This window comes from Giraffa tippelskirchi, chromosome 7 (assembly GCF_054371585.1).
Source record: "Giraffa tippelskirchi isolate mGirTip1 chromosome 7, T2T-mGirTip1v1.2.pri, whole genome shotgun sequence".
NCBI classification, from domain to species: domain Eukaryota; kingdom Metazoa; phylum Chordata; class Mammalia; order Artiodactyla; family Giraffidae; genus Giraffa; species Giraffa tippelskirchi.
Genome location: NC_137281.1, coordinates 7,138,263 through 7,152,890, shown reverse-complemented (window position 1 = coordinate 7,152,890; position 14,628 = coordinate 7,138,263). Strand labels below are relative to the sequence as shown.

General features: G+C 60.2%; 2 protein-coding genes across 4 annotated transcripts in view; both read left to right on the top strand.

The window, feature by feature from the left end:
* Positions 1-33: 33 nt before the first annotated feature.
* Positions 34-6,164, top strand: PRRG2 (proline rich and Gla domain 2). Of its 2 annotated transcripts, none has more exons than XM_081515078.1 (8): positions 34-187; positions 747-809; positions 1,686-1,782; positions 2,151-2,326; positions 2,493-2,532; positions 4,035-4,170; positions 4,997-5,134; positions 5,536-6,164. In XM_081515078.1, exons 3-8 carry the CDS (start codon positions 1,698-1,700, stop codon positions 5,552-5,554), a joined length of 594 nt encoding a protein of 197 aa, XP_081371204.1. In that variant the 5' UTR covers positions 34-187; positions 747-809; positions 1,686-1,697; the 3' UTR covers positions 5,555-6,164. The 2 variants fall into 2 exon arrangements, with proteins under 2 accessions (XP_081371204.1, XP_081371203.1); XM_081515077.1 differs by having other exon boundaries at positions 1,047-1,782.
* Positions 6,165-6,334: 170 nt separating this feature from the next.
* The window catches only part of PRR12 (proline rich 12), a 29,431-nt gene continuing 21,137 nt past the window's right edge, over positions 6,335-14,628 (top strand). Inside the window, exons 1-5 of one of the 2 annotated variants that reach the window (XM_081515037.1) lie at positions 6,335-6,923; positions 8,423-8,535; positions 9,496-9,657; positions 9,742-13,055; positions 13,567-14,212. In XM_081515037.1, coding sequence (XP_081371163.1) covers positions 6,838-6,923; positions 8,423-8,535; positions 9,496-9,657; positions 9,742-13,055; positions 13,567-14,212 — 4,321 coding nt within the window. In that variant the 5' untranslated portion in view covers positions 6,335-6,837. Of the gene's footprint in view, positions 6,924-8,422; positions 8,536-9,495; positions 9,658-9,741; positions 13,056-13,545; positions 14,213-14,628 lie in introns of both variants that reach the window. The other variant, XM_081515036.1, reaches the window with a different exon arrangement.

Below are 14,628 nucleotides of genomic sequence, written 5' to 3'. Positions count from 1 at the left end.
GGAAACGTGAATGGCAACTCGAGGGTTCCGGTCAGTGAAACTGGCGTGAATAGTGGGGGTGCTTAGTAAATACTAGGCGTTTCCCTGGGTAGGCAATTTCTTGCTTGTTCCTAGGCTTTGCGTCTCTTCAAGCCTGTGTTTAAGGACTAACCACTTTGCCCAGAAATTGAAAAGCCCGCTTACCAAAGTATGTATCATCCACTTTTCTGCTGCAAAATAAGAGACAATAGGGAAGGGACGGCTCCTCTGTCCCCACTTTGTAAATGGAGCAGTTGAGAAATAGGAAGTCAAAGCCTTTCAAATTGTCTCAGGAAGCAGGAATTTACTGCGGCATACCTACCTGTCTCTAGGGACTAAGGCATACGTTTCCCTCCAGTTTCTAGATAGCTAGATATCTAAATGTTCATTTCCCTAGCTCAGCCTGGCCAGCTCTCTGCGGGGGGCGGGGGGATTATAGGAGGGGAGGGGAGGAGGCGTCTATCCAACACCCTGTGTCCCCATGGTGTCAGGAGACCCAGGCTCCCTATGGGGCTCTGGACGTTATACCCTTAATCATAAGGTACCTTTATTTACGTATTTTTTCATAAGGTCCCTTTAAATACTCTGTCCCTTACCTGAGTCCCGCCCAGGGCAGGTAATAAAAAAAAACCCGCCCCTCTTGCCTGGAACCGGGATTGTGCCGGCTTTAATGAACAAGGTACCCTCTCATTCCTCTCCCCTCCCCTCTCCCCTGCCCCTCTTCACAGCTGGCCGCAGTTAGCCGAGGAGGCCCCGATTAAGGAGGGGACAGTGCTCACAAGTCTAGGCAGGTAAGTGAATATCCCCGGAGGCAGAGCTTGGCTTGGGGACCTTGGCGACCTGGCTCTGGGCTCTTCTGCTACCCAGAAGTTGGGGCCCCCAAACCCAGGAGTCCAGGATCACTAACCCCTCCCTCAACTGCTGGACCCCAGGATATGCGCTTCTGGTTTTACTTCTTGTATACTCTTTGATCCCTGTGGGTGGAAGGGTTTCCCTGGTGGCTCAGGCAGTAAAGTATGTGCCTACAGTGCAGGAGACCTGGATTCAATCCCTGGGTCGGGAAGATCTCCTGAAGACGGGAATGGCAACTCACTCCAGTATTCTTGCTTGGGAAATCCCATGGACAGAGGAGCCTGATGGGCTACAGTCCATGGGATCGCAAAAAGTCAGACACGACTGAGCGACAAGCGCTGTAGGTGGATGTGGCAATGGGCACAGAGAGATGGGTATACATGGAGATTATCAGGAAGAAAGGAATCCAATCAATGGACGTGTTTATGAGCGCCTGCTATGTGCCCAAACCCGTGCTGGGTACTGCACACACAGCTGGGAAAAAGATAACCTCCTCGCTCTGATCTCTGGAGGGACACTGCCTTTGCTGAAATCCTGCATCTGAATCTTGCAAACTGTGTGAACTCGGGCAAGTTCTTTTACTTCCCTGTGCCTCAGTCTCCTCCTGTATCAAATGGAGATAATAATAGCACTGTGGTGAAAATGAAACTGAGTTGATAGAGGGAAATGACCTTGAACAGTCTCTGGTCCAGATTACAGGCCACGTAAGTGTCTGCTCTTATTATAATTCATGGACCACAGAGTCTGATCAGGGAGACCTGGCCTCATTCTTCAGTGGCTGAGGCCCTTCTCATCTAACCACACCTGGTTCCTAGTGTCCACAAAATATGAGGGGCCGCCCCTCTGTGCTGCTGCTATACCTGGGATTGGCCACCTGCCTGGACACCTCACCCAGTGGGAAGCAAGGCCGAGGTGAGTGTTGGGGGAAAGAGCCAGAGTCCAGGCACCAACACCCCCCTTCCTCTGGCCCAGGAGAAACCCTGCCTCCAGTCTTCTCTTCCCCAGGACCCCATAGCTCTCCGTCTCCTTAAGTTCAGGCTCCTTCATGTCCCCAGGGACTTCCCTGTAGCTCAAATGGGAAAGAATCTGCCTCCAACACAGGAGACCAGGGTTTGATCCCTGGGTCCAGAAGATTTCCTGGAGAAGGGAATGGCTACCCACTCCAGCATCTTTGCCAGGAGAATCTCATGGACAGAGGAATCTGGGCAGGCTACAGTTCGTGGGGTGGCAGAGTCGGACACGACTGAGCGACTAATGCCCTGTGTGTCTTTTGGGCCCAGAGGTCTTCCTGGGCTCCCCAGAGGCACAGAGTTTCCTGGGCAGCCATAAGCGGGTTCCAAGAGCCAATTACTGGGACCTGGAGTTGTTCACACCAGGGAACCTGGAACGGGAGTGTCGAGAGGAGATATGTTCCTGGGAAGAGGCGCGAGAGTATTTTGAGGATAATATTCTGACGGTGAGGACCTGGGGTCCCTGGAGGAGTCCCCTCTAGGACCTGGGGGTGGGGTCCTGCCCCTCAACTCCCTCTGCCCTCCTGCCTCAGAGATCAGGGTGGGCTGGTCTGGGGATGTGGAATCTTCCAGCTGATGGTTTTCAGCCTTCCCTCCTCCTGCCCATTCAAGGATCGCTTTTGGGAGAGCTACATCTACAATGGCAAAGGAGGTGAGTTGGGAGAGCTCTCACATCCTGTACAACTAGGGCAAGGCTTTACCCGGGAGGCTGAACCACCATCCCCTACCCCAAACTCGCTCCCTCCAGATTCCACGCTCCCTGAGTTCCTGGAGGGAGTTGTCAAAGAAAGCCCTTGCTCTGAGACTAGAGCCCTTGCCTCAGGAGCCCACCACACCTCACTGGGGGGAGGTCCCCTATCCCCAGGAAGGGGGACAGTTGGAAGGAGAGGTTATAGCCCTGAGGCCTCAGACTTGGAAGCCCCGGCCCACCTGAGCCCATCTTTGGAGTCCAGAGCCTCAGCAGCTTGGTTGCTAAAGGGGTTGCTCCCTAGCAACGGGGCTCGAGTAGGCCAGTTGGTGGAAGCCTGTGTGTCTTCACCTGCAGGATCAGCCCAGGCCCAACCCCAACCCCTCCTCTGAGTTCTGAGGCCCGCGGTGCCTGCAGCCTTGTTGCTAAGGGGGAGGGGGGTGCTCCTTAGCAACCAAGCCTGGCCAGGCCGGACCTAAGAAGCCAGCAGCATTCACTACCTGGTTGGTTCCCCCTCCCCCACAGCTCCATCCTAGCTTCGCCCTGGTTGCTAAGGAGGCCTTCTCCCTAGCAACCACACCTAGCCAGGCTCAGGACCCAAGGCCTCCTGCCCACAGGAGGACCCCCCTCCAGGTACCAGGCGTCTCACCCCCTAGTGGCTTGGTTGCTAGGAGTGTATCCTTAGCAACAGACCCTAAGTCTGGGCTAGAATCCTCACATTGGTTGCTAGGGGAGGTAACTGGTTTGCTACAGGCCTATCAAGGCCTGGTGGCTTCTTGAATTTACCTGAAACGCATCCGAATCAGGAAGCCCCACCTTTTGAGTGCAGCTTTTTGCGAAGAGGGCTAAAAGCCTGGGGTTTACTGTTTGCGCAAAGTCCCCCCCCCCATTCCTAAAGGAAGCTTCCCCAGCAGCAAGACCTAGCAAGGGCTCAGGAAGCCAGGGTCCTCCCTGTGCCCCACCCCCCTTTTCCTCAGATATGTAACCTTGATTGCTAAAGGCACTTCACCTTAGCCAAGGGTCCATGTGAATCCTAAACCCCATCACTCTGTCACTGAGGGGGGATGTCCCCCTTGATAGATGAATTTTTCTGAGCTGTCTGGTGAGGCCTCGCTCCTCTGTGGGCTGGTTGGTAAAAGGGACTACATTCCAGAGGGGACAGGGTTGCCAAATAAAATACAGGCTCGCTCCCCGCCCTACACCCCCAGTTAAATTTGAATCTCAAATACACAGGGATAATTTTTTTTTTTTAGTATATCTCATATATTCCATGAGACATACTTATACAAGAAAGTTACTCATTGTTTATCTAAAATTCACATTTAAGTGGGTCTCCTCATTATTATTTGCTAAAATCTGGCAGTACTCAGCATAGGGGCTCAGAAAATTGTCTACCTGAACTCCCTACCCTAACTAAGCATGTCAACTGCAAACACCCCCCTCCCCCAACCCCACCCTCCCCACAGGACGTGGACGAGTGGATGTAGCAAGCCTGGCTGTGGGGCTGACTGTAGGCATTGTGCTCATCATCCTGGCCGGCCTGGGAGCCTTCTGGTATCTACGTGGCCGTCGGGGCCGCGGCCAGCATTCCTGTCCTCAAGAGTAAGGGGGCTTTGGGAGCTTTAGAGCCGGGTGAGCAGGGGAGGGAGGGTCATCCTAAGGAGATGGACCAGATCGGGGGCAGGTGGGCACTGCTGAAAGATCTGAGGAGACTGTCATGTGAAGAGTCTGTGAGATTCTGTGTCCGGTTGCGGCACCTGACTATATCCACTGTGCCTAGCACCAAATAGGGACTCCATCGATATTTGCTGCCTGGCTGTCTTTGCAGTACCCGGTTTACAAGTGATCTTCATTCTGTGGATGCTGTATGTGATGAGGCTGCAGCCTGTGGTCTGTGGGTGTCTGGGGGATGTCAGTTTCCGGGGTGACAAGATGAGGCTGTCTTTGCATGTGTCCGTGTGAGTTGTCTAGGTGTGTCTTTCTCAGTGGCAGAGTGTAAGAGAGTGCTTGAGCATTCGTCTCAAAGTGTAGTGGATTTGGAGGTTTCCAGGAAGAGTTTGTTGGAAGAGTGGATCTGGAAATTTGCGCCTGAGTGTTTCTCTGTTGTGTCTGTCTGTTTCTTGTGTGTGTCTGCCTGCTTCTCTGCAGGGCTGCCTGTTTCTCCATGACTCTGCCTGTATCGGGGCACATGTGTCCGTGAATGAGCCTGTCTCAGCAACTGTTGATTTCTGTGACTGCCTGTCAGTGCATGGTGCTTTTCTGTGTGTAGAGTTCGGTTGAAGGTGACCCTCTTTTTCCCTGGTCTATCTCCGTTTCACCTCTGTCCCCCTACCATCCTCAAGAGTCTCTGTCTCCCTAAGTCTGACCTTTTCCCAAGGCTCTCTCTCTTGTAGGTTTCCCCTGCTAACAGTGCACCTTCTGTCCCCAGTGTCGAACTCATCAGGCCCCTTAGCGATCTGAGCCCGCAGACGCCCCAGCCTCCACCCCCACCCCCAGGCCTCCCCACCTACGAGCAGGCGCTGGCGGCCTCAGGGGTGCACGACGCACCTCCGCCCCCCTATACCAGGTATGGGGCTGGGCTTCGGCCTGGGGGGCGGGGCGCAGAGGGGAGGGCACAGCCGGAGGAGGGGCGTGGGCTTAGGGGCGGGACTTAGAATTTTGAGTTTATTATCCAGGGCGAGGCTTGGAGAACGGGGGCGTGGCCCAGCCGTGTGTGTGTGTGTGTGTGTGTGTGTGTGTGTGTGTAGTATTATAGGAGGGTGGGTCGTGTGTGTGTGTGTGTGTAGTATTATAGGAGGGTGGGTCGTGTGTGTGTGTGTGCGTGTGTGTCTGGAATATTATAGGAGGGTGGGTCTTGAACCCAGAGGGTCCGGGATTGGCTGAGACGCCCAGGGCGGGTCGGAGTGGTCTTGGTTGATGGGGCAAAAACAGCCGGGCCTTTGACTCCGCACTGTTCTCCCCTTGCAGTCTCCGGAGACCCAGCTGAAGAGCGGCTTCAGAGCGGAGCCGGGGTTCTCTGAACCGTGCCCCAGATTCGCACCGGATTCCGGAAACCCCCAGGCCTCTTAACTCCGGAGCTGAGCTTGGAGGGGTGATGGGAGTAGGGGTCGTCCAGCCCGAGGCCTACCCTAGCACACGTGTTTCCGCTGCGTACGGATACACGCAAGTTCCCAGGCAACGTGTTCCCGCGTCCCGGCCCCTCGCAGGCCCCCACGGTCTCGTGACCTGGGGGTATCCGCCAGCCCCGCCCCCAGGGTAGGAGAGCATGGAAACTCAGACCCAGGAGTGCAGTCCGGGTGCGCAGACTCGCGTGTGAGCGGGTGTGACACGGCCATCGCCCTCAGTGTCACGGACCACGGACACGCAGAGACTCGCCTGTGCACACGCGTGTTTTCGTGCGCTCCCCGTGCGCACACAGGGGCACTTTGCAATCCAGGAAAAGATGAGGGGGCGTATTTGCAAGCGGGCTCGGTTGGGGGCCGGATCGCGCTGCATCTGGGGGACTGGAGTTGAGCTCTTTCCCCAAATAAAAACACCTTGGAAAAGAGATGCAAAAGAGTGAAATAATGCAAAAATAAAAAAAAAATCAAATAAACTGAACTGCGTTCCCTGGCGCGTCTGCGCACGGCGGAGCTGGCTTTCTGTACAAACGCTGCACCCTACACCCCCAGGCCCTGCTAGCGCCCAGTGTCTGCCTCTCTCTCTCTCTTTTTTTTTTTTTTGCATTTGCACGGGATTGTGGGAGGAAGCGGAGCGCAGCCAGACACCCCGCCGCCCGCCCCCCCTTCCCCTCCCCCTCCCCCAGCCGCCTTGTGCAAAGATGGCTGCACCGTGAGCGCAGAGGAGGAGGAGGCGGCGGCGGCGGCGGCGAGAGAGCGAGCACCCAGAGCCCGCACCCACCCCGGGGCCGCCCGGGACGCCCCCTCCTGAGCGCGCGCCCCCCCCTTCTCTCTTGCAAGGGCCGGGGCAAAGGCGGAGACAGCGGGGTCCCTCCTCCCCCCTCTTTCCCTCTAGGGGGAACCCCCCTTCCCCCCTCCTTGGCTCGGCGGCTGCACCCCCTCCCTTGCCCGCCTCTCCGCCCCTGTCCCCTCCCTCCCCCGCCCGGGGCCTTCCCGGGCCTTCGGCGGCTGCAAAGAAAAAGAGAGAGAGAGAGAGAGAGAAGGGGAAAAAAAAGCAACAGCGGAGGGAGAGGCGGCGGAGGAGAGCGCGCGCGCGCCCCCTCCCTCCGTCCCTCCCTCCCCCTCCCCCAATTTCCACCGCGGCCAATTCATGGACAGGAACTACCCCAGCGCCGGCTTCGGGGACCCGCTCGGCGCCGGGGCGGGATGGAGTTACGAGAGGTCAGCGAAAGCTAGGTAAGGAGCCGGGGGTGGCCTGGAGGAAGGGGCCAAGGGGTGGGGGCCCAGCCCGGCCGGGCCCGCCCGGCTACGCGTGCATCGCAAACTCCCCTCCGGCTTGCAAGGGAGCGGCCTTCCTCGGTTTGCAACAACGCCGCCGCCCCAGTTTGCAAATTGCAAACTCCGCCAAAGCCAGCTCCGGCATGCAAAGAGAAAGATGCAGCTGGGAAATGGGGGTGCAAAACAATTTCAGACCGAGAGGCCTTGGGAAGGTGGGAGGGACTGGCGTAGCAAGGCCTGGATTTCCCCCCATCCTTGGATTCCCGGCTTGCTGACCCCTCCCCCTCGCGCCCCAGGCTCTGCTCTTGCAAAGGTGGGAAGGAAAAGAGAATTAGAACGCAGACCTGGGGGGCGCGCCCCCCCCCCGGTCCTATTGTTCCGGGACTGCGCGAGGCCGCGCTACGCGGGCCCCCCCCAGAAATTCCGCGCGCTGAGTGGGCACTGGGCCCCGCCCCCTTCCTAAGCTGGGGTTCTGTGTGTGTAAGGGGGGGGTCCTGGCATCAGAGACACGCCCCCTTGAGTTCCCCCACCCGCAAAGACAGAGAATCCTAGTTGATGGCGAGGAGTGGAGTGTTTGACCTCTTGAGTTCGGGCCATGGATGGGGGCCGCTGCATAGGAAGACGAGGCTGTTTCTCCAGTGTGTGGTTGTGTGTGTGAGCGTGGGCCGAGGCGTACATAGCTGGCAGCTAGTTCACCTGCGAATCTCCCCCTTTTCTGCTGTTTGTGTCACGCCCTCACTCTTCACCTGCTCCCTTCCCCCCGCACACCTGGGTTTCCCAGCTTGGCAGGGCAGGACCCCATGTGAGTTAGTATTTTCCATGTGGGACTCCTCGCTCTGTATCTTTCCCCACGAGTGAGTTGAATACTGGTTTGCACACATACCTGGCCTTGCACGGGCCCATGCTTCTGAACCTCAACCCGGGGGATGGACGACGTTCATGTTCACACTTGTACCTGGTACTTTCCCCGAGTCCTCTCCTCACCCCACCTCCCCCATCCCTGCTGTTGGGGAACAATCTGCTGCTGCCCCTGCCTCGGTATGCACCATCCCGTGAGGTTCAGGGCCTCTGTGTTCCCACGTGTCTGAAGAAGAGGGGGTGTCCCTCGGGGGTTGGCCCCAGGGCTTTGTGTCACCTACAGGGTGGGGGCCCTGGGAGCGAACTCCCTATTTTCAACTTAAGACACTTTTCTCTGACTCTTCAGCCTGTCTCCTTCCTGTGCATGTCTGTGAGGCTCCCTGGGCTCTATTTACTGGGGCTCGAGTGGGGACCACGGCTCTTTTAAGTTGGGGACCCCGATTCCCTTGTCTTTCCTTTCCGGCCCAAGGTTCCTTAGGATAACCCCCAGTCAGCTGGAAGATTCTCCCGAACTCCCTGGGGGATTTGCTGAGTTCCTCACTCCGAGGGCAGCTTCGGAGGAAATCCTAACATCTCCCTTTCCCCCCCTCACCCCCCAGCTTGGTCTATGGCAGCTCCAGGACCTCACACCCCGAGACGGACATCTTACACCGCCAGGCCTACGCGGCCCCCCACCCACTGCAAAGCTATGCCACCAACCACCACCCGGCAGGTACGGCCCCTGTCCCGCCCCGCCTGGCCCTCCCTCCGAAGCGGCTGATTGGCTGCTGAAAGTTCCACCCTTCCTAATTGGCTGTGCCCTCCGTCCTGGCTCGCCCCTTGCCACTTCTTCCCTGATTGGTTGTTCTGAAGCTGGTCAATTTCTCGCTGGATTCGTCCGCCCCTGTTTCTGGTCCCGCCTCTTTCGCTCCAATTGGTCCGATCCTCTCAGCCCCCAAATCCCACCTTCTCTTCCAGGCTTTTCCGCCTCTCCAGCCCACCCCGGTCCCTTCCCTCTGGATTTGTCCATCCTCTTGGTTCTCTGAATTCTTTCTTCCTGATTCCCTTTCTTCCTGATTGGCTCCGGTTTTTGGACCTCCCCCTTCTCCCTTAGATTTGCCCACTACCTGATTCTTCTCCTGTGACCGGGCCTCTAGTACCGCGGAGTGGTTCTCCTCCTTTAATCCTGCCGCTTCCCTTCCTAGATGGATCAGCAACCAGACTGTTGTCCGGTTTGACCCTAAGAACCTCTTGGTTGGCTCCTTCCCTTTATCCCCCCCCATTTTTTGAAAAACTCTGGACCCTCTCACTTGGACTCAACCCCTTTTGACTTGTTTTCTGGTTCTTCCCAGTGGCTCCAGTATCACCCCATCTCTTCCCCTTCCTTGTTAGAATTGCCTAACTCCTTTGGCCTCTCTCGGATCGTAAGAACTCTCTGTTCTTTTTCTCCCACTTTTTTTCACTTCTGGATTTTTCTACTCCTTTGTCTACCTTTCCCCTCCTGGGCTGCCTGCCCTTACGATTGCATCCTACTCCATCCTGCTTGTCTCTGCCTACTTTCTCCTCTCTGAATCTGTACCTTCCATCCAACCCCCTTTCCTGACCCAACTTGCCTTTGGCCTGCTCTTTTTCCCTTTCAACCTTGCCCTATCCCCCACCTAGCTGACTCAACCCCCGCCCCGACCCTTGCCAGGCCTCTCTGGACTCTTCGACACTGGCCTCCATCACGCAGGCTCAGCAGGGCCCGACGCCTCCGTCATGAACCTCATCTCGGCCCTGGAGTCCCGGGGCCCCCAGCCTGGCCCCTCTGCCTCCTCTCTCCTCTCCCAGTTCCGCAGTCCTTCCTGGCAAACAGGTAAGCCCGCTGCCAGCCCAGGAGGGCCAGGGTGGGGCTGGCTTGTGGTCGATTCTCACCTATGGTCTCCTCCCTCCTCCCTAGCCATGCACACGCCAGGCCCCACGGAGCTCTTCATCTCAGGCGCCCTGCCCGGCTCTAGCACGTTTCCATCTTCGTCCGCCCTGTCGGCTTATCAGCACCCGGCTTCCTTTGGCAGCCGCCCCTTCCCAGTTCCCTCTTCCCTCAGCCTCCAGGATCCCCCATTTAGTCCCCCTGCGAATGGGCTCCTGTCCCCTCATGACGTGCTGCACCTGAAGCCGTCGCAGGCACCCACGGTGCCCTCCTCGCTAGGTTTTGAGCGCCTGGCAGGGGGTGGTGTCCTGGGGCCCGCTGGTCTCGGCCCAGCCCAAACCCCACCTTACCGCCCTGGTCCCCCAGATCCACCCCCACCTCCCCGCCACCTCCCGACTCAGTTCAACCTGCTGGCTTCCTCTTCCGCTGCCGCCGCCGCCGCTGCTGAACAATCCTCTCCACAGCTCTACAACTTCTCGGGTGCTGCCCCAGGCCCGCCACCCCCCGAGCGGGCCCTGCCCCGCCAGGACACCGTCATCAAGCACTACCAGCGGCCCGCCAGTGCCCAGCCCCCCCCACCCCCACCACCAGCCCATGCCCTCCAGCACTACCTGAGCTGTGGAGGCAGCTACGCCTCCATGGGCCATCGGGCCAACTTGGCCTGCAGCCCGCTGGGCGGTGGGGAACCCTCCCCTGGCGCTGGTGAGCCTAGCAAAGCTGGGCCCAGTGGAGCCACGGCTGGGGCATCAGGCAGGGCTGCGGGCCCTGAGGCAGCCGGAGGAGGTGGGGCGGGGGGTGGCGGTGGAGGTTACCGCCCCATCATTCAGTCGCCTGGTTACAAGACGGGCAAAGGTGGTTACGGGGCAGCTGCGGGCAGTGCCAGTAGGCCCCCACCAGCCCGTTCGACCGCCACGCCCAAATGCCAGAGCCTAGGTGGGCCAGCAGCGGCCTATGCCACTGGGAAGGCCTCAGGGGCTGGAGGAGCAGGAGGCCAGGCCTATTCCCCTGGTCAGCCCCAAGGGCTTCTAGGACCCCAGGCCTATGGGCAGGGGTTCGGAGGGGGTCAAGCACAGGACTTGAGCAAAGGCCCTAGCTACTCAGGAGGGCCCCAGCAGCCCCCCAGTGGTCCCCCGCCTCCTAGCCTAGCCACGTGTCAGAGTTATTCCCCAGACCAGCTGCAGGGGCAGCTGTACGGGGTGCAGGGTGAGCCGTACCCAGGGCCAGCTGCCCACTCCCAGGGTCTGCCCACGGCCAGCCCCTCGCTCAGCTACAGTACTGGCCATTCCCCAGCACTCTCGGGCCATGGAGGCGCTTGGGGGCCCAGCTCCCTGGGGGGCGGCGGAGAGGCCAGCCCTTCTCACATCATCCGCCCGCTGCAGTCGCCACCTGCACCCGGCCGCCCGCCTGGAGTCGGCTCTCCAGGAGCCCCTGGCAAATACCTGAGCTCTGTCCTGGCCTCAGCCCCGTTCCTGGCACCCCCAGGGGCCAGCAGCTATGCAGCTGGAGCAGGTGGCTACAAGGGCAAGGGGGATGGCTCTGAGCTGCTGGCAGGCCCCGGTGGGCCTCCTGCTGAGCGCACAGAGGATGAAGAATTCCTCATTCAGCACCTCCTCCAGGCGCCCAGCCCCCCGCGGACCTCAGGGGCAGATGGCCTGGTGGGCGAAGACGGGGCGGCGGATGCCTCCAAGGGACTTGGGGGGAGTGGCGGGCCTGGGGGTCCCCCAGGCACACCCTATGAGCTGGCCAAGGAAGACCCCCAGAGGTACCATCTGCAGAGCGTCATCCGGACCAGCGCCAGCCTTGACGAGGGTGCCACCGCGGCCCTGGAGCTGGGCCTGGGGCGGCTGAAGGAGAAGAAGAAAGGGCCGGAACGGGGTGGCGAGACCCCTGAGGGGCTGGCCACCTCAGTTGTCCACTACGGGGCAGGTGCCAAGGAGCTGGGGGCCTTTCTCCAGAAGAGCCCTCCACCCCCGCAACCCGCAGCCCAGTCAGCCCAGCCTGCCCCCCACGGCCTCCTCCTAGAGGCGGGGGGCCCCGACCTCCCACTGGTACTGCCACCTCCTCCACCCCAGCTGCTCCCCTCGGTCCTCAGCCACGCTCCCAGCCCCTCCTCCAGTGCTCCCAAAGTTGGCGTCCACCTCCTTGAGCCGGCCGCCCGTGATGGGGCACCCCAGCCGCCCCCACCCCCACCCCCACCACCCATGCCCCTCCAGCTCGAGGCCCACCTCCGCAGCCACGGCCTGGAGCCCGGTGCCCCCAGCCCCCGCCTGCGGCCGGAGGAGAGCCTGGAGCCGCCTGGTGCCATGCAAGAATTGCTGGGGGCCCTGGAGCCACTGCCCGCTGGGCCCGGTGACACTGGCGTGGGCCCACCCAACACCGAGGGCAAGGATCCCTCCGGTGCCTACCGCAGCCCCAGCCCGCAAGGCACCAAGGCCCCCCGCTTTGTGCCACTCACCTCCATCTGCTTCCCTGACTCCTTGCTCCAAGACGAGGAGCGCAGTTTCTTCCCTACCATGGAGGAGATGTTCGGTGGAGGGCCGGCAGACGACTATGGCAAGGCTGGGCCGCCCGAGGACGAGGGCGATCCCAAGGCGGGGACTGGGCCGCCCCCTGGCCCCCCAGCCTATGATCCCTATGGGCCCTACTGCCCTGGTCGGGCATCCGGAGCCGGCCCCGAGACTCCAGGCCTGGGCCTGGACCCCAACAAGCCACCCGAGCTGCCCTCCACAGTCAACGCTGAGCCTCTGGGCCTGATCCAGAGTGGGCCGCACCAGGCAGCACCCCCGCCGCCGCCTCCCCCGCCGCCGCCGCCGCCCCCTGCCTCGGAGCCCAAGGGAGGCCTGACCTCGCCCATCTTCTGCTCTACCAAGCCAAAGAAGCTGCTCAAGACGTCGTCCTTCCACCTGCTGCGGCGCCGTGACCCGCCCTTCCAGACACCCAAGAAACTGTATGCCCAGGAGTACGAGTTTGAGGCTGACGAGGACAAAGCCGACGTGCCCGCCGACATCCGCCTCAACCCCCGGCGCCTGCCTGACCTAGTGTCCAGCTGCCGCTCCCGCCCAGCTCTCTCCCCGCTGGGTGACATTGACTTCTGCCCACCCAACCCAGGCCCCGACGGCCCCCGGCGCCGAGGTCGCAAACCCACCAAGGCCAAGCGTGATGGGCCTCCCCGGCCCCGCGGTAGACCCCGGATTCGCCCACTGGAGGTCCCCACCACTGCTGGGCCAGCCTCAGCTTCCACACCTGCTGATGGAGCCAAGAAACCTCGGGGCCGGGGCCGGGGCCGGGGCAGGAAGGCCGAGGAGGCAGGGGGCACTCGGCTGGAGCCCCTGAAACCACTGAAGGTGAGGGAGGCTGGGACCCTGATGCATGGGGGTTTGGGCCACATTTGAGGTTCTTGGGCAGCATGGGGAATATGGTATGATCTAACACCCAGGAGAAAATGAATCAGAGGGCTCAAACTTCAGAGCTCCACGCTTGGAGAGATCTGAGAGTTGAAATTTGTGTGTCCAGAGGGAGGTTGCGAGTTAGTGCTTGCGTTCTTAGGTCCTAGGTCCCACAGGACTATTGATCTTGGGGGTCCTGGGTTCCTGGGTCTTGTGGGAGGGGGTCAGTGAGTAAGGAGGGACGAATATCAGTCCTGTCATTCTGGAATCTGAGCAAAAGGGTCTGTGGGCTTGAGTTCTAGGTCTGCAGACTGAGATTGCTGAGAGTTTGAACTTCATAGTCTTAACCAGGGAAAGGACTGCAGCCCCAGAGTCCTGAGTCTGAGGGAGGAGGGGACTTAGGGACCGGGACACGTGGGCCCTGACTGCCCACTGCCCCCACATCTAGATCAAGCTATCTGTGCCCAAGGCTGGCGAGGGTCTGGGAGCCTCGTCGGGCGATGCCGTGTCGGGAGCTGACCACAACAGCCTGGACTCCAGCCTCACTCGGGAGAAGATCGAGGCCAAGATCAAGGAGGTGGAGGAGAAGCAGCCCGAGATGAAGTCTGGCTTCATGGCGTCGTTCCTGGACTTTCTCAAGTCAGGCAAGCGCCATCCACCACTCTACCAGGCCGGCCTGACACCCCCGCTCAGCCCCCCCAAGAGTGTGCCGCCCACCGTGCCGGCCCGGGGCCTGCCTCCCCAGCCCCCCACCGCCCCCACTGTGCCACACCCCACACCCGCCAGCGCCTTCGGGCTAGGGGGCGCGCTGGAGGCTGCCGAGAGCGAGGGGCTGGGGCTCGGCTGCCCTTCGCCCTGCAAGCGGCTGGACGAGGAGCTGAAGCGGAACCTGGAGACCCTGCCCTCCTTCTCCTCCGACGAGGAAGACTCTGTTGCCAAGAACCGGGACCTCCAGGAGAGCATTTCCTCGGCCATCTCCGCTCTCGACGACCCGCCACTGGCCGGGCCTAAGGACGCCTCCACTCCGGATGGGCCCCCCTTGGCTACAGAGGCTGCGGTCCCTGGGCCACCCCCACTACCGGGGCTCCCCAGTGCCAGCAGCAGCGGCACACCTGGTGAGAGCTGGGAAGGAGGTCTGGGGGGGGCCAGGGATTCCCCGAGATTCAGGGCATAGGTCTGATGGTGTAGATTACACACTGTTCATTGTAGGTTGTAAGTGATGGGGACAGGTGGGTAATAGGCTCTGAGAGAGCTTTTAAAACTGACGAGGGGACGTGGGACGTGAGAAGAGCTCTAGGGCTTAGAGATGTATGATAGAGGACAGAAGAGGGTCTGGGGGAGCAGTCAGAGACTTGAGGGTTGGTTAAAGAAACTTGCATTAACAACGACTAGTCAGATCGTGGGGTGTGGGGCATCAGGAAAGGCTAGGGGTACACTCAGGTCTGAATGGCATTCAGTCCTGAGAGGGCGTGTTGGACAAAATTTAAGGGGTTTGATAGGGGCATTGGGGATGAAAGAGACGAGGTTTGGG

Coding starts and splice junctions, on each gene's coding strand:
- PRRG2 (XM_081515078.1), top strand. CDS start 1,698: ATGAGGGGCCGCCCCTCTGTGCTGCTGCTATACCTGGGATTGGCCACC. Junction 2,533..4,034: donor CATCTACAATGGCAAAGGAG/GTGAGTTGGGAG, acceptor CCCTCCCCACAG/GACGTGGACGAGTGGATGTA. Junction 4,171..4,996: donor CAGCATTCCTGTCCTCAAGA/GTAAGGGGGCTT, acceptor TTCTGTCCCCAG/TGTCGAACTCATCAGGCCCC.